The sequence below is a fragment of the Orycteropus afer genome, unplaced genomic scaffold (assembly GCF_000298275.1).
Source record: "Orycteropus afer afer isolate SDZICR_OR568_19922 unplaced genomic scaffold, OryAfe1.0 scaffold00014, whole genome shotgun sequence".
Lineage (NCBI taxonomy): Eukaryota > Metazoa > Chordata > Mammalia > Tubulidentata > Orycteropodidae > Orycteropus > Orycteropus afer.
In genome coordinates this window covers 11,114,396-11,132,469 of record NW_006921601.1, presented here as the reverse complement: position 1 = coordinate 11,132,469, position 18,074 = coordinate 11,114,396, and the positions used below count along the sequence as shown (strand labels likewise).

Sequence of the window (18,074 nt, the reverse complement as noted above, 5' to 3'; positions counted from 1 at the left end):
GGGTTTGAACTGCCAGCCTTCTGGTTAGCAGTCAAATGCCTTAGGCACTAACTACACCAGAGCTCCTAGGAACCACAGTATATAAGGCAATTTGCAAATTTTCTTAGGTGTGGCTCTTTCATTTTTGTTTTTTATCTGCAGTGTAGGAGCTTTGGTGGAGTAGTTAAGCGCTTGCCTGCTAACCAAAAGGTCAGTGGTTCAAACCTAGCAGCCTGCTTCAGTAAGTATTTACAGCCTTGGAAATCCTATTGGGCAGTTCTACTCTGTCCTATAATAGGGTCACTATGAGTCAGAATCGACTTAGTGGCAGTGAGTTTGGTTTGGTTTATTTGCGATGTATTCCAATATTGAAATCTTTTATCTGTTTTTTAGGAGGCCTCGTGGCTGAGTGGTTAAGTGCTTGGCTGCTAACTGAAAGGTCAGCAGTTTGAACCCACCAGCCTCTCCACTGGAGAAAGATGTGGTTATCTGCTTCTATAAATATTTACTGCCTTGGAAATTCTATGGAGCAGTTCTACTCTGTGCTGTGGGATCACTATGAGTCAGAATCCACTCAACCACAATGGGTTTGATTTGGTTTTTTGGTATCTGTCAGAGCCTACTCAGTCAGTGACTAATGCTGATCTACAGTGATGTTTTCTTCCTCTGAGATTCTGAAGCATTTATCATCTGTCATTCACTTACTAATTATATAGTTGGGACATATTTAGTCGTTTTATATTTGGAATGAGTCTTTGTTTAAATTTTCATATTTTTATGTTTTACTGGTACATTATAGGAGCTCAGTGGTTAAAGCATTGGGCTGCTAACCAAAAGGTTGGCCATTTTATCCCTCCAGCCTCTCCTCAGGACAAAGATGAGGCAGTCTGCTTTCCTAAAGATTTACAGTCTTGGGTCAGGGGTTGAGGGGGAGTTGAGGAAGATTTATAGCCTTAGAAACCCTGTGGGGCAGTTCTGCTTAGTCCTGTAGGGTTGCAGTGAGTCAGAATTGACTGGATGGAAGTGGGTTTGGTTTTGGTTTTGTACTGGTACACTTAGATCATCAGATCCTTGAGGGAGCTTCTCTTTCTGTTGGCATTTAGCATAGCACTGTGCTGCATATAGCTTAATAAATAATTGTGTGAATTAATTATATGAACTAGAATATTTTAATTAGCATTCCCACTTGTTCTTGTCACATGAGTAAATTTACTCTACATAGGAGGGGTCATTGTGAGTTGGATTCGACTCCACGGCAGTGAGTTTGGTTTTTTGGTTTACCGATGGTTTTAAATTATTTTAATTTAATTCAAGTTTTTCAGAGAAATATTTTTCAGAACATTTTAATTTTTTTTCTCTCACAATCAGAGAATCAAAAGAACATTTGAGTAATATTTAGGAGCTCTGGATGATCTCTGCTACAGTGATGACAGAGCAGTAGCTACTGCTACTTCTACTACTAAGTCAAATATCATTTAACCTTTCTGGGCTTTAGTTTTCTCATTAAGAGAAAACACTGAGTTGTATTATGTAATCTTTAAAGACATATTATTCCAGAATTTATAAACCCTAGCTATAAACTAGGTTTTAGAACTAGAAAGTAGCATTTGATTTTCATGCTTCAAAGTATTAGAGGCTTTATGTTAATCAAGTGTTTCTTTAAAAGTATTTGTTATCTTATGTTTTCCTTTCATGGTTAATTTTTTTCCCCCCTAATTTATCAGTACTCCCTCGCGTGTTGCTAAAGGAGTCGTCAACCACACCAAAATGAGTCTACATGGTGCTAGTGGGGGACACGAGAGATCAAGAGATAGACGAAGGTCAAGTGACAGATCACGAGATTCATCTCATGAAAGAACAGAGTCTCAGCTTACTCCTTGTATTAGAAATGTTACTTCTCCAACACGACAGCACCACGTTGGTATGTAAACCTTCCCAATTCTTAAAAATATGCACTTAACTTTCTAAAAATAGTATTGACAATGAATAGTACCTAATTCTTCAGAGTAAAATTAGTTTCTTCTAGTCAGGGTTTTCTGTTTTAGCTTAACCTTGATTCTTGCTGTGAAAAAAACAGCTTATTAAATGGATCTTGAAGATAAATTTTTTAAGCGTGTGGGAGTCTTATACAAGAAGAAATTTGAAAAACCTTTAAAACTGATAGGTAAATTTTCTTTCAAATAGACTCATCTTATGAGATATAAAGTGGTGGTTTATAGTAAAATAGTTGATAGTATAGTATATTATTCAAAGTAATCCCTGGTTTAATCATACCAACAAAGGAAGTGAGACCTAGAATAACTAGTAGTATGTTGTTGTTGTTGTTGTTGTTTGCCTTCGAGTCAGCCCCGACTCATAGCGACCCCTCCTTGGGTTTCCAAGGCAGTATCACTACGGAAGTAGGATTGCCCAACCTGCCTTCCGAGGAGTGGCTGGTGGGTTTGAACCGCCAGCCTTCTGGTTAGCAGTCAAGTGCTTTTAGCCACTATGCTACCAGAGCTCCCAACTAGTAGTATGGAGTTATTTATTTTGATTTTTGGTAATATTTCAAATTTAATAATAAAAACAGAAAATGAAAGGGAAGGTATAAAGTATTTTACTTTCTTAACAACTAGTTGAGATCTTTTCTCTTCTTGCTCATTACTATAAATGAAATTTATTACCCTACATGAATACATTGTATGACTAAAGTACCAGGTGTATATAGTCTGAAGCAGAGATGTCTAAGCAGTATGAGTTTGCTGATTTTTTCCCCCCCGGGAAGGAGCAAATTAAATGCTTTGACTTCTATGTGAGGTAATTTTTGATAGTCTATTGTAAATCAGAATAATTTATATTAGGGTCTAATTATGTAGGGAAGTTGTCAATATCTAAGTAGGTCTTTGACATCAGACTAGTACTCACAAGCCAAAAATCAGCAAAAGTATAAATAATTGTTGTTAGGTTCCATTGAACCTATGAGTCGCTTCTGACTCATAGCAATCCCATAAACAAAACACTACCTGGTCCTGCATCATCCTCACAGTCATTGCCATGTTTGAGTGCATTGTTGTAGCCACTGTGTCAATCCATCTCTAAGAGTCTTCCTCTTTTTCACTATGTCCTGCTTTATCAGGCATGATGTCTTTCTCTAGAGACTGGTCCCTCTTGATAACATATCCAAAGTAATGAGATGAAGACTTGCCATCCTCACTTCTAAGGACCGTTTTGGCTGTACTTCTTCCAAAACAGATTTGTTTGTTCCTCTGGCAGTCCACTGTACATTCAATATTCTTTGTCAACACCATAATTCCTATGTATCAGCTCTTCATCAGTCTTCCTTACTCATTGTCCACCTTTCATGTGCATATGAGGCTTTTGAAAATACCATAGCTTGAGTCACACGCATGGTAGCCATCAAAGTGACATCTTTGCCTTTCGGTACTTCAGAGAGGTCTTTTGCAGCAGATTTGCCCAGTTCAGTACATCATTTGATTTCTTGATGGTTATTTCCATGGGTGTTGATTGTGGATCTAAATAAAATGAGATCTTTAACAACTTCAGTCTTTTCTCCATCTATCATGATGTTGCTTATTGGTCCAATTGTGAGGATTTTGGTTTTCTTTATGTTGAAGTATAATTCATACTGAAGGCTGCAGTCATTAATTTTCATCAGTAACTGCTTCAAGTCTTCTTTACTTTCAGCAAGCAAGGATGTGTCATCTGATTTATCATAGGTTGTTAAAGAGTCTTCTTCCAATCCTGATGCTGTGTTCTTCATATGTTGTTGTTGCTGTTAGGTGCTGTTGAGTCGGCTCCGGCTCGTAGCGACCCTATGTACAACAGAACAAAACACTGCCCAATCCTGTGCCATCCTCACAATCCTTGTTATACTTGAGCCCGTCGCTGCAGCCATTCTATCAATCCATCTTGTTTAGGGTCTTTCCTTTTTTCGCTGACCCTCTTCTTTACCAAGCATGATAGCCTTCTCCAGGGAATGGTCCTGACAACATGACTGAAGCCTTCATACAGTCTTGGATTATTTGGTAAGCATGCAGATTGAATGGTATGGTGAAAGGACAGAACACTGACACACACCTTTCCTGATTTTTAAACTATCCAGTGTCCCCTTATTCTGTTTGAACAACTGCCTGTTGTACAGGTTCTACATAAACAGAATTAATGTTCTGGAATTGCCATTTTTTGCAGTGTTATCCATAATTTGTTTTAAGCCACACAGTCAAGCACCTTTGCATAGTCAGTATAACACAGGTAAACATCTAATTATGCAGAGAAGTTGTCAATGTCTAAGTAGGTCCTTGAAATCAGACTAATACTTAAAAACCAAAAATCAACAAAAGTATAAATGGTAGTTGATAATTATATGCAAAGTTCAGTATCTGGGAGGAAAATAGGATACTGTAATAAATTATTACTTTACTGAATTTTGCGTTTGGGATGCTACCAGCATTGTGGAAACAGGTGATAAAAGGGAGATGTTAGAGTATCTCTGGGGAGATGGCAAACTTACGTATATAATCAGTAAAGCTGTACCAAGCATTCTAAATAGCCTGAGTCATGGAAGAATTTGGCAAAAGCTGATGAAACTGGTAAGATGCAGGTATCTTTTTAGGTCACCTTCTAAAGTTAGCACTCTTACCTCTTGAGGAAACTTCTTATCACAAAATATTAGTTTTTATTTCTTCTTTCCCCTTCTAAAGGAAATTCTCTGAATTTTAACAATATATTGATCTTTTAAAATTATAGACAATAATTATGTAACCCTATAAAGCATATGTTGTTGTTGTTGTTATTTGCCATCGAGTTGGCCCCGACTCATAGCGACCCCTCCTTGGGTTTCCGAGGCAGTATCACTGTGGAAGTAGGAATGCCCAGCCTTCCTTCCGAGGAGTGGCTGGTAGGTTTGAACCGCCAGCCCTCTGGTTAGCAGTCAAGTGCCTTAGGCACTATGCTACCAGAGCTCCTTATAGCAGTGCTTTATTCAGCAAAAGTGAGAATGAGAAAAAAGTAGTGTATTATCAGATATTAAAGCTACTTTATTTGGTAGAAATTAAAAATCATTTGAAAAAGTAAATACTTCTTACAGTTCTTAATTTCTTTTTTCATCCTTTTGAACCTTCGTTTTGTGAGTAAATTGCAGGTTTTGGAATGGCCTTCTTAACGTAATGAGGTTCCAAAGTTTATACTTTGTGTTCTCAGAGAAGTATTAATACTTTTAGTGTTTAGAATAGTTTAAATTGATATTCTTCTTAACCTTTTGTTAATTTTCAGTGAATATTTATTTGGCTTGTGAGAATATGTGGTTCTTTTTTTTATATATATATTTCTAAGTAGAATGATAACATAAAATTTACCTTAACATTAATATTAGTCTCAATCTACAAAACATCTTTTTTAAACGTCCACAAAGATTTATGATTTAGGAAATATTTTGATGTTTTGGGTTTCATTCCTGGGAAATAATGTTTATGGTGTTCTACAGAAATACTTATCTGAAGTAAAAAATCAGATAGCATTATATAAAACAATTTTTTAAATCAACATTTAAAAAGTCATATATGGATCTTGAATCTTTAATGGAAAAGACAACTTTTTTTTACATTTTTCTATTTCAGAACGAGAAAAAGATCACAGTTCCTCTCGTCCAAGCAGTCCTCGTCCTCAAAAACCATCCCCAAATGGTTCTAGTAGCAGTACTGGAAACAGCAGCAGAAACAATAGTCAGTCAAGTTCAGATGGTAGCTGTAAGACCTCTGGGGAGATGGTATTTGTATATGAAAATGCAAAAGAAGGAGCTCGGAATGTAAGAACATCAGAACGAGTGACACTAATAGTGGATAATACTAGATTTGTTGTAGACCCATCCATTTTTACTGCACAGCCAAATACAATGTTGGGCAGGTTTGTATCATTGTAATCTTTGTTTTACTAATTATATAATATTTTCACATCTATTATTTTAGCTTTCATTTAAGGTTTATAGTAAAATCCTTAACCTAAGATAGTGTTCCTGTTTTATATTCAAAAGAATGGAGCTTTGGAGATTAAGTTCCTTGCCTGTTAATAGAGCAAGTCCTTGACCTTGGTTTTATTTCTGACATTCTTTGCAGTATCAATAGAAATAGTAAATATGTTACTTAATGAAGTCAGGATACCAAAAGATCTCTATAGGTTGAAACCATAGATTGAATCTAAAAAGGTGAATTTAATAGTGATACTATAATTTCATGTACTTGGCTTTCAAATACAGAAAGGTATCAGCACTATTTACAGAAAAAAGTTTGGTCAGCTATAAAGTCAGCATGAATTGTCATTTTGATGTAGACACTTAAAAAAACATAATAAAAAGGAATTCCAATAACAAGTAGTATTAGTAGAATTATAGAAGTAATAGTCATCATCTAACCTGTGCTGGTTTGGAGTAGTAGATTAATTTAAAGTTTACCGTTATGGGAACCAAAATCTCAGGAGGATATAGACAGTCGAGACTTAATTTTTCCAGTATGTCTAAAACTAGCATCAAATGCCTTTTAATTATAAAATCAATATCTTTGTTCACTTTTTTATTATTTTTTATTTTAAGAGCTTGTTTTAACATTCAACATTTCGTGTACATTTAGTTTCACTCCCCATTTACCGTGTCCAACCTTAACTCAGTCTTCTCCCCTCCATATCCTGTACCCCTTCCCCTGTGCCCCTCATATTTATGCACTCCTGTTTGTTTTGCATTTCCTCAATTTGAGTGTTGGTCCTCTGGTGTCCTGTGGGCTATTACTCTAAGGGATGTATTACCATAGAGTATGTAGGTACATCATCTTGGGTTGAGTGGTCTGCGTGTACATCTTGTTAACTATTGGACTGAGAGCCAGCTCCTGGGGGTGCATTTTATTCCAGGTGCAGAATGTATTCCAGGGCCATGGTATTGGGGGTCTCACCAGATTTCTTCTGACCAGTAATTCTGGTCATTACTGAGTTTTTGGATTTTGTTCCATGTTTTCCCTCCCACTCTATCCAGGATCTCCAGATTTGATCGTTTCCTGAGTGGTTGACATTGGTAGCTGGGCATCATCTAGTTCTTCTAGTCTCGAGGACCGTCGTGTCCTAGGGCTGATTGCTTCCAAATGCCCTTGTTTTTTTGCATTCTTCTTTGCTTCTGATGCTAGGAGACCGTTAGCTGCATCTGAGATGGTGCTTGAAAGCTTTTAAGACCCCAGTTGCTACTCACCAATGTAGGATGTGGAGCAAGGCTTTTATGTATTTGGTTGTGCCAATTGAGGCTGGTGTCCCCCAGTACTTTGGTCCTGAGGTGGTAGATCTATTGGATCTCTCTTCCATGGTGTTGGTTGTCTGTGAAGGATTCCTCTATATCTGTCTTACTGTTTCTGTAAGGAATGCAGGTATTTTGTATCACTGGTGTCTGTGCAAGATTAGCTTCAGCTGAATCTATCCTTGTTCTAGAGTATTCTTCTGTTCACTGTCCCCCGTCTGATTTTCTCAGATGTTTAGGTGTTTATCTGTAGACTGGTATTTGGCCTTAATGGCAATACAGTCTTGTGGACACATTGGTTGGTATTAGCATCTGTCGTCTATCTCTTATGTGCACAATTCGGTGTCCTCCCATTTCCTAATGTTATCATGGTGGTCACAGATCCTTTCCTTATATCCCTCCCCCTACCCGCGTCAGCATGTTGGCTCCAACTAGTCCGAAATTAATCCTTCCCCTTCCCTCCCCATGCTAGTAACCTACAAAGTGAGTTCCCTTTCCCAAGCAATCCCTTCTTTTGTCTTTTTACAGTAATGGGCTCATACAGTACTTGTCTTTCTGTGATTGACTTATTTCACTCAGCATAATGTCCTTCAGGTTCATCCATGTCGTGAGATGATTCGCGTATCCCTTTTTGTTCTTTAACTTAGCATAGTATTCCATTGTGGGCATGTACCATAATTTGGTTATCCACTCATCCGTTGATGGGCATTTAGATTGTTTCCATCTCTTTGCTATAGGGAATTGTGCTACAGTGAACATAGTGTACATGTGTTTGTCCGTGCACTGTCCCTCACCTCTTTAGGAGATTTTCCTAGTAATGAAATTGCTGGGTCAAATGGTACTTTTGTTTTCAGTTTTTTAAGGAAACGCCATACTGTTTGCCACAATGGTTGTACCGTTTTACAGTCCCACCAGCAGTGCACAGGAGTTCCAATCTCTCTGCAACCTCGCCGGCATTTGTTATTTTCTGTTATTATTGCTGGAGTGAGATGATATTTCATTGTTGTTTTGATTTGTATTTCTCTAATGATTAATAATGGTGAGCAATTTCTCATGTGTTTGTTGGCTGCCTATCTTTTTTTTGTGAAGTGTCTGTTCAAGTCTTTTGCCCATTTGTGAATTGGGTTATTTGTCTTTTTGGTGTTGAGGTGTTGAAGTTTTCTGTAGATTTTGGAGATAAGTCCTTTATCAGATATGCCATAGGCAAATATTGTCTCCCAGTGTTTTGGTTCTCTTTTTGTCCTTTTGATGAAGTCTTTCAATGCGCATGAGAATTTAATTTTTAAAAGGTTCCAGTCATCTAGCTTCTCTTCTATCTCCTGCACATTCTGGGTTATGCTTGATAGCCTATTTATGCTGTAAATTAGGGCTCCCAGATTTGCTCCTGTTTTATCTTTGATGAATTTTATAGTTTTGGGTTTTACATTTAAGTCTTTGATCCAGCTTGAGTTTGTTTTTGTGTATGGGGTGAGGAATGGGTCTTGTTTCATTTTTCTGCAGGTGGATATCCAGTTTGCTAGCACCATTTGTTAAAGAGGCTGTCTCTTCCTCATTTAATGGGTTTTGGGCCTTTGTCAAAGATCAGTTGGCTATAGATGAATGGGTCTACATCTGGACTTCTGATTCTGTTCCATTGGTCTATCTGTCTGTCATTGTACCAATACCATGCTGTTTTGACTACTGTGGCTGTATAGTAATTCTTAAGATCTGGGAGTGTGAGACCTCCCACTTTGTTTTTCTTCTTGAGAAGTGTTCTGCTTATCTGAGGTCTCTTTCCTTTCCATATGAAGTTAGTAATTGTTTTTTCCATGTCCTTGAAAAATTTTGTTGGAATCTGGATCGGGATTGCATTAAATGTATAAATTGCTTTAGTTAGTATTGACATTTTCACAATATTCAGTCTGTCTATCCATGAGCAAGGTAGGTTCTTCCATTTATGTAGTGCCCTTGTTGTCTCTTATAGCAGTGTTTTGTAATTTTCTTTGTATAGGTCTTTTGTGTCTCTGGTAAGGTTTATTCCTAGATATTTTATCTTTTTAGTAGCTGTTGTAAATGGTATTGTTTCCCTTATTTCTTTATCAGAGGACTCTTTGTTGGTGTAGAAGAATCTAACTGATGTATGTATGTTTGTATGTTGACCTTGTATCCTGCACTTTGCTGAACCTCTCTATTAGTTCCAGTAGTTTTTTTTATTGAGTCCCTTGGGTTTTCTATGTAGAGGATCATATCATCTGCAAATAGAGATAGTTTTAGTTCCTCTTTGCCAATTTATATGCCTTTTATTTCTCTTTCTTGGCTTATTGCCCTGGCCAGAACTTCCAAAACAATGTTAAATAGAAGTGGTGATAGAGGGCTTCCCCATTGGGTTCCTGTTCGTAAGTGAAATGCCTTGAGTCTTTCTCCATTAATAATGATGTTGGCCGTTAGCTTTGCATATATACCCTTTATTATGTTGAGAAATTTCCCTTCTATGCCTATTTTGCTGAGAGTTCTGAACAGGAGTGGATGTTATATTTTATCAAATGCCTTTTCTGCATCAGTTGATATAATCATATAGTTCTTTTGTTTATGTGGGGGATTACATTGACAGTTTTTCTGATGTTGAACCACCCTTGTAAACCTGGTATGAATCCCACTTGGTCTGACTGTATTATTTTGTGATATTTTGTGGATTCTGTTGGCTAGGATTTTGTTAAAGATTTTTGCATCTATGTTCATGAGGAATATTGGTCTATAGTTTTCCTTTCTAGTAGTGTCTTTCCCTGGTTTTGGTATTACTGTTATGCTTGCTTCATAAAGTGAGTTTGGGAGTATTCCATCTTTTTTCTATGCTCTGGAATAGCATAAGTAGCATAGGTGTCAACTCTTCTCTGATTATTTGATAAAATTCTCCAGTGAAGCTATCAGAGTCAGCAGCACTTATCTTTGTGGGAGGTTTTTTTTATGACCTATTCAGAAGTTTCTTCTTTTGTTATAGGTCTGTTCAAGTTTTCTGTCTCTGAGTGGGATAGTTTAGGTAGGTCTTGTGATTTTAGAAACTTGCCTGTCTTTTCTAGGTTCTCAAATCTTTGGGAGTACAGTTTTTCATAATATTCTGTTAGTATCTTTTTAATTTCAGTTGGATCCATTGTGATGACACCCTTTTCATTTACAATTCTTGTGATTTGGATCTTCTCTTTCTTTTGTTAGATCTGCCAATGGTTTATTGATTTTATTAATTTTTTCAAAAGAACCAGCTTTTTGTTTTGTTGATTTTCTCTATTTTTTTTTTTTGTTTGTTTTCTGTTTCATTTATTTCTTTGCTTTTTGTTTGCTTCTAGATACTGTAGGATTCTTTTGTTGTTCTATTTCTAGTTGTTGGAGTTGATGAGTTGGAGTGTTGATTTTGTTTCTTTCCTCTTTTTTGGTGTATGCTATAAACTGTCCTCTGAATACTGCTTTTGCTGTGTCCCATAGGTTTTGATAGGATGTATCTTTATTCTCATTTATTTTTAGGAGTTTTTTTATTTCAGTTTTTATCTGTTTTGTTACTCAGTAGTTTTTGACCAGTGACTTGTTCAGCTTCCATATGTTTGATGTTTTTTCCTTGCTCTTCCTATTATTAATTTCTAATTTTATAGCACTGTGGTCCAAAAAATGCTTTGTAGTGTTTCAGTGCTTTTGAGTTTATTGAGGCTTGTTTTGTATCCTAGCATATGATCTATTCTGGAGAAGGATCCATGTGCACTGGAGAAGAATGTGAATTGTGCTTTTGTTCAGTGAAATGCTCTGTATATGTCTATGAGGTCGAGTTGGTTGATTGTACTGTTGAGCTCTTCTGTATCTTTGTTGAGGTTTTTTCTAGTTGACCTGTCCCTCTTTGAAAGTGGTGTGTTAAAATCTCCTACTACTATTGTAGAGTTGTCTGTTACCTGTTTTAATTCAGTTAATATTTGCTTCATGTATGTTGGAGCACTTTCATTGGGTGCATAAATATTTATTATTGTAACATCTTCTTTATCAGTTGACCCTTTCAGCATCATATAATATTCTTCTTTGTCTCTTGTGATGTTTTTCACCTTAATGTCTATTTTATCAGAAATTAATATTGCCACTCCTGCTCTTTTTTGGTTTCCATTGGCTTGGTATATTTTTTTCTATCCCTTAACACTTAATTTATTTTTACCTTTGTGTCTAAGGTGGGTCTCTTGGAGGCAGCATACTGTTGGGTCTTCTTTTCTTATCTAGTCTGCCACTCTCTTTCTCTTGATAGATGCATTTAGTCCATTCACATTAAGTGTAATTAGTGATAGGTGTGAATTGATTGTTGTCATTCTGTTGTGTTTTTTTGTCGTGTTGTTGGTGTTTCCTTGGTCCATATACTTTTCTGTGCTGAGTTAAGTTTGTTGGCTATTGCTTTCTCCCTTCTTTATTGTTGGTTTTGTGCTTATTAAAACCGTATGTTTTTCTTCCTTCTGGATTTGTTTAGGGGGATTATTAATTTTCTTTGTGGTTACCTTGGAGTATATTCTTGTCTCTGCATTTTTAGAACAATGCATACTATGAAAACATAGTCCTGTTCTCCTCTCCATTTGGAAGTTTGTACCTAGAAGTTTTATTCCCTCTGATAGGTTAGTTGCTGTGTTTGTGTGCTGATTAACTTCCTTGATTTTTAGTGTACAATATTTTATGGTCTTATTTTGAGTTTCTATTTCTGATTTTGTTTTAGTGTTGATGCCACATATCCTGATTTTTTGATCTTTGTTGTGGGTTCTCTGTTGGAAGGACTTCCTTAAGCATTTCTTGTAGGGTTGGTCTGGTTTTCACAAAATCCCTTAATTTCTGTTTATCTGAGAATGCCTTGATTTCGCCCTCATATTTGATGGATAATTTGGCTGGATATAGGATTCTTGGTTGGAAGTTCTTTTCCTTCAGTGTTTTATATATGCTGTCCCATTGCCTTCTTGTCTGCATGGTTTCTGCTGAGTAATTGGAGCTCAGCCTAACTGTTTGATTATTATAAGTAATATTTCTTTTGTCCTGGGCAGCTCTCAAAATTTTTTCTTTGTCTTTGGTTTTGGAGACTTTGATTGTAATATGCCTTGGTGTTTTTCTCTTGGGATCTATCTTGTGTGGGATTCTATGAGCTTCTTAGACAAACATCTTTTCTTCTTTCATGATATGGGGGAAGTTTTCTGTTAGCAGGTCTTCCACAATTTTCTCAGTGTTTTTTCATCCTCTTCTTGTTTTGGAATTCCAGTGAAACACATGTTGTTTCTTCTCATGTCATCCCATATAATTCTTAGGTTCTCTTCATTTCTCTTAAATCTTTGTTCTGATTTTTCTTTGCACAGCTAGTGTCCAGGGATTTGTCTTCTAGTTGAGATATGCGTTCTTCAGCCAGTTCTAACTTACTCTTTTATGCTTCTACTGTCTTGTGTAATTCTGTAATTTTGGTATTCATCTTCTGGATCTCTAACTGCTGTTTTTGTATGAGATCTGATCGTGCATTAATCTTGTTATTTTGTTCTTGAATGATTTTCCTGAGTTCTTCCAGGGAACTGTCTGTGTTCTCCTGGCTTCTGTTTGGGGTTTCCTTAGGCTCTTGTAAAGCTCTATAAACATATCTTCTAAATTCCTTCTCAGATAATTCTATTGCCTCCTCTTCCTCCATATTTAATGAGACCTTTGTTTGTGGTTTTGTTTCTAATGCCTTGTCCTTTTTTTGTTGTTGTTGATTTGAGCTTGCCTGTTGTTTCCTAGACATTTTGTCTTGTAACTGTTGGTTATGTATTGATTTGTTTTGTCTTGGTTTTATGAATATTTTGAAAAGGCAAAGCTGGTGTATTTTATTTTTTAGTTAATAATTCAGGTATGTTGGGTTGCTCTGCAGTTTTCTTTGTGATGGTGGAATCACTGTGTGGAATGTGGATATTGGTTTCTGTTTGTCATCAAGAGGGTTTAGAGTTCGAACCGGGAGGTATTATGGTGGCTGAATGTGGTTTGTTCTATTGGATGGGTGAAGTTACTGGTGGAGAAGGCAAGAGTGGAAGATCAGGAGAAGGGAAGTTCCCTGTTGGTAGAGGCAGTTTCTAGGGCTTTGACAGGCTGCTAATGATAACATTGTACTGTTATTCACAGTCCTGCAGCTCAATTTCAGCACAGACTCCAGTTGTTAGGGGGTCACCGCCTTTCGCCAGGCTCAGACACATACAAAAACCCGCTGCAGTTGGTGCCAAAAAGCCAACCCAAGACAATTGCCCAGCTCTGTGATTTGTCACGGGGGCTCCTATCCCTGGCCTTCCTGTTCATGGCCCTGGCCCAACTGGCCTAGACCGCGATCCACTGTGGGAGCTCCCCGTGGATCCGCTCACCTGCAGCGCCATAGATCCTCTCAGTTTCAGTGACACTGGAGTCAGGAAAGTGCCTGCTAGTAATCTGTGGTCTCAATATCACCGATAAAGTCAAGCACAGGCCTCTCGGTGCCACTGAGCTGACCCAAGCCTGATTGGTGACCCGCTGTAGGGGCCTTCCTGCAGCACCAGTGGACTCTCTACTCCAGTTTCAGTGGCGCTGGACATGCCGTTTGCACCTAGCTGACCCAAGTTACCGATAGAATGAGGTGCTGAAGGTAGATCCTTGGGGTGATCACTGATATATTGGTGTGGTCGCTGGTATGCTGGTGTGGTGTCTTCCTTCTTAATCCAGGGAGGTCTCGCATGGCCTTTCTTGGCAGCCTGTCGGCACTCTGCAGGATAGATCCTTTGATCCTGTTATTTTTTTCTCCACTTGTCCCTTTCTTCCTTCCAATTCTACTCTTTGAGTTTGGTGCACTCTGACTCAGTGAGCTGTTCATAACACCAGAATCCCTAATTCAAACTGCTGTACCTAGTTTCTCAGTGCTAAGGTGCTAGAAGGAAATAGCATGGTGATCAGTGATGAGACTCCATTTTGAATCCAGTAACCTTGTCACTTTAATACAACTTGAAAGGACATACAGATGAAATAGAAGTTTACATGAGGTAAAAAGTTGTTTTATTTCTAGATTGCATATGAGTAACTTTTTGGTATATCTGTGAGAGAGAGAAAGAGATTTGGCATTGTCTCAGAATATAGAATAAATGCTAGCATTATGATACAAACACATTTAGAATAGCTATAATTTTAACAGTGGCACTGGACTTTATATCTGTAAGAAAAAATCCTTGAACTGTAGGTTTTTCTGTTATTTTCTGTAGTGTAGGGGAAGTTATTGATGGAAGCTATTAGTAGGATGGCTTGACACTGTTAATAATACATTATATTTTTACCTAAACTTTAAGAAAGATGCAATAAAAAGTAGATAGTTGAAATGTTGCTTCAAACTGTTAAGCTGCATTTTCTTCAGAATTTCTTTTTATTAACTACCCATATTGATCTGAAAAGAATAGCTTTCCCCTTTTGTAAAAAGTTCAAGTATTTGAAAAAATTGCATGACATTTGATTCCTGAAAGCCTGTCTTTTAAAAACCAGTGAAGGCTTTTTTTGATGTCAGTTGACTACAGTGTATCATTGGTGATGATACATGATTCATGGAAACAGTAAAAAGCAGGTGGCATTCTTCTGGAAACTGAAATAAAAAAGCTTTGTTTCTGTGTTACAACAGCAGCGAAAAATCATTTAAATTGGGAAATTGTTGAGAGATCAACCACATTTACTTTGGGGATGGAGTGTTATTGAATTCATAGGCTCAGCTTTCTTAAATAATCACAGTTTTTATATTTTCTTGGGAGTACTTCATTAAACTTTTTATATTGTAGAGGACATATTTTGCAATTACTACTTTTCTAAGTAGTCACTCTTAAGGGACCAACAACATAACTTAAAAAAACAAATCCATTTATATTTTTCTAATATAAAAATTAGTATTAAGAAATAATTAATGTTAAGTGTATTTTGGGTATTTATATAAACTTTTTATTCCCTTTTTCACACTTTTATTCCTTTCTGCACTTTCTCTACCCAGTCCTCATTGCTTGTTCTTCACTCTAGGATGCAAGTATAAGAATTTTGAGCAAGACTTCTTAAATTTATTATTAAGGTTATGAAGTAAAACAACCTAACCACTTTTTCACAGTTTAGTTTGTTGTACTTGTGGCATTATAGCATTAATTTTATAATGATGATAGTGGTTTTTGTTTTGTTTTAAATTTTTATTATGATTTGGGTAAAGGTTTACAGAGCAAATTGATTTTCCATGCAGCAGTTCTTACACATTGTTTCATGATATTGACTGCAGTCCCCCACAGTATAACAGCTCTCTTCCCACTTCCTCACTGTAGTTACCTTTTCCCTGTGTCATTCTCTCCCATGCTCTCCTTGCCCCTCCTTCTAGCTATCTCCCTTTACAAACATTGCCCCTTTGTTCTTTCATGATTGATCAATTGATCACTCCAAGGAGTGTATGTACCTGATGTAAATGTTCACCCCATATACCTGTCTATATGGCTGGAAGCCACAAGAGTGACTTCAGTTCCAGACCTGTAGGGTAACCAGGGGCTATAGTCTCAGGGGCTGTAATCTCAGGGCTCTCATCAGCCTCTATCAGACCAATAAACCTGGTCTCTCTTTTTTTTTTTTTTTTAATGATTTTGAGTTTTGTTCCACATTGTTCTCTCATTCTATCCAGGATCTCCTGCACTAATCCCTTTCCAAATAATTGACAGTGGTAGCCAGGCACCATCTAGTTCTTCTAGTCTCATGGTCATACAGACTGAGAATCGCATGGTCTGCTAGTCCCTTGGACTAATTGTTTCCATGAGTCTTTGGTTTTCTTCATTTTTCTTTGTTCTGGATGAGGAGAGACCCATCGTTGCATCTAGATGGCTGCTTGCAACCTTTTAAGACCTCAGTCACTACTCACCAAAGTAGGATGTAGGACAATGTTTTTGTGTAGTATGTTATGCCAATTGAGCTTGATGTCCCCTGCAACCATGGTCCCAAGCCCACAGGTCCAAGTCCTTCTTCCCTCCGGGTAGCTGGATGTGGTCAAGAAACCACCACAGCCTTGCCCATTTGAAGACAGTGGTTTTAAGGGAAAGGTACAGATAATGTGTTTGGTTTACCTTTTTGCTTTCTGATAAGATTAGTATAAAAATCACTTTTTCCCCTAGATTGATTGATTTCTTTCTTTCTGAGAAGGAGATGAAAAGTTCTTAGCTTCTGAATTTTATCATTTAATTTTATTATAGCTTATTAAAGTTTCTATAGGGAATCTATGTATTACTGTTCTTATGAAAAAGGAATTTTGTTTCATTTTCAAATATACTTTATTGAAATATAATTTATGTACGGTGAAATATGGAAAACTAAAGTGACATGGGTCAATGCTTTTTTTTTCTTTCTCCCCCCAGTGTTCCCTCCCTCCTTACCCACCCCTGGTAACCAACAAAGAAAGTTTCTTTCCATATATAAACCTTTTCTTGACTTTTTACAATAATGAACTAATACTATATTTGTCCTTCTGTGATTGACTTAATTCACTCAGTATAATATCCTCCAAGTTCATCCATGTTATTCAGTGTTTTGCAGATTCTGTGTTATTCTTTAGTGTTACATAGTATTCCATTGTGTGCATGTACCATAGTTTGGTTATTATCCATTCTTCTATTAATGGGCACATAAGTTGTTTCCATCTTTTTGCTATTGTAAATAGTGCTGTGATGAACATGGGTGTGCACATATCTGTTCTTGTCATGGCTCTCACTTCTTTAGGATATATACCTAGTAATGGAATTGCTGGGTCAAATGACATTTCTAATAAAAAGGAATTATTTTTAATATTCCTTTATTTACACTGTTTGCCAGAGTAAATTCTGCTAGATATTCATGAGCTAATTTAATGATACAGTTTAATGCTTAAATTATTATTCCTTTCACCTTTGCATATGAAATTGATTTTCATTATTTGGAGAGAGGAGGTGCCCTATTGACGTATCACTCCTCTATTTGCTGTCATAGGATGTTTGGTTCTGGCAGAGAACATAACTTTACACGTCCAAATGAGAAGGGAGAGTATGAGGTGGCAGAGGGAATTGGCTCTACTGTGTTTCGAGCTATTCTGGTGAGTGAGTATTTGTTTTTTATGTGTATTGACTTAATTATAAGACTCCTTCTTGGTAAGTACTTAGAAGCAGAGTTCTGCAGAGTTCTATGTGTATATCTCTTGAAGGTATGTGGGATATAATTTTTCTTTAAATAGTATTTAATTCATCTTTATTTTAATTTATAACGATTATATGATGTAAACAAATGAGTTTTATGACCTTTAAGATGCTAGGTAGGGCTTGATTGATCTCTTAGGTCTGCATATGCAGTTCTTTCAAGTCATTTTATAGTGACATTTCTGGCACATAGTACTCCTCCCTCCTTAATTCACTTAAATACAATAAGTTGATCAGTTTTGTAATCTGAGAATGAATGTGGTTACTAGGATTCTAATATCTTATTGCACGTAACCAGCAATATGGAAACTTAGGAACATTTAAAAAATTACCTCTAAAACATATATTTTAACAAAAACTTTTTTTTTTTTAATGTGTGGTTTTAATCTTTTATTTTGAGGACTGTTTGAATTACTATTACAGAATTTAGAAGCCCTGTATAAGATAGGAATAGTCCATTGTCCTGAGGACATACCTGTTCCTGAGTTGAGAGAAGCGTGTGACTATCTTTGTATCTCCTTTGAATGTGGTACTATGAAATGTAGAAATCTCAGTAAGTATTGTGCAGTGGTAAGCACTTGGCTGTTAACCCACTGGCCTTTCCACAGGAGAGAGTTGAGTCAGTCTGCTTCTGTAAAGAGTACAGC

At 36.8% G+C, this 18,074-nt stretch overlaps 1 protein-coding gene across 1 annotated transcript in view; it reads left to right on the top strand.

The window, feature by feature from the left end:
* Positions 1 to 18,074, top strand: part of BTBD10 (BTB domain containing 10) — an 81,744-nt gene that overhangs the window by 24,886 nt on the left and 38,784 nt on the right. Inside the window, exons 2-4 of the mRNA XM_007955340.2 lie at positions 1,704 to 1,900; positions 5,595 to 5,880; positions 17,225 to 17,327. Coding sequence (XP_007953531.1) covers positions 1,704 to 1,900; positions 5,595 to 5,880; positions 17,225 to 17,327 — 586 coding nt within the window. The remainder of the gene's footprint in view (positions 1 to 1,703; positions 1,901 to 5,594; positions 5,881 to 17,224; positions 17,328 to 18,074) is intronic.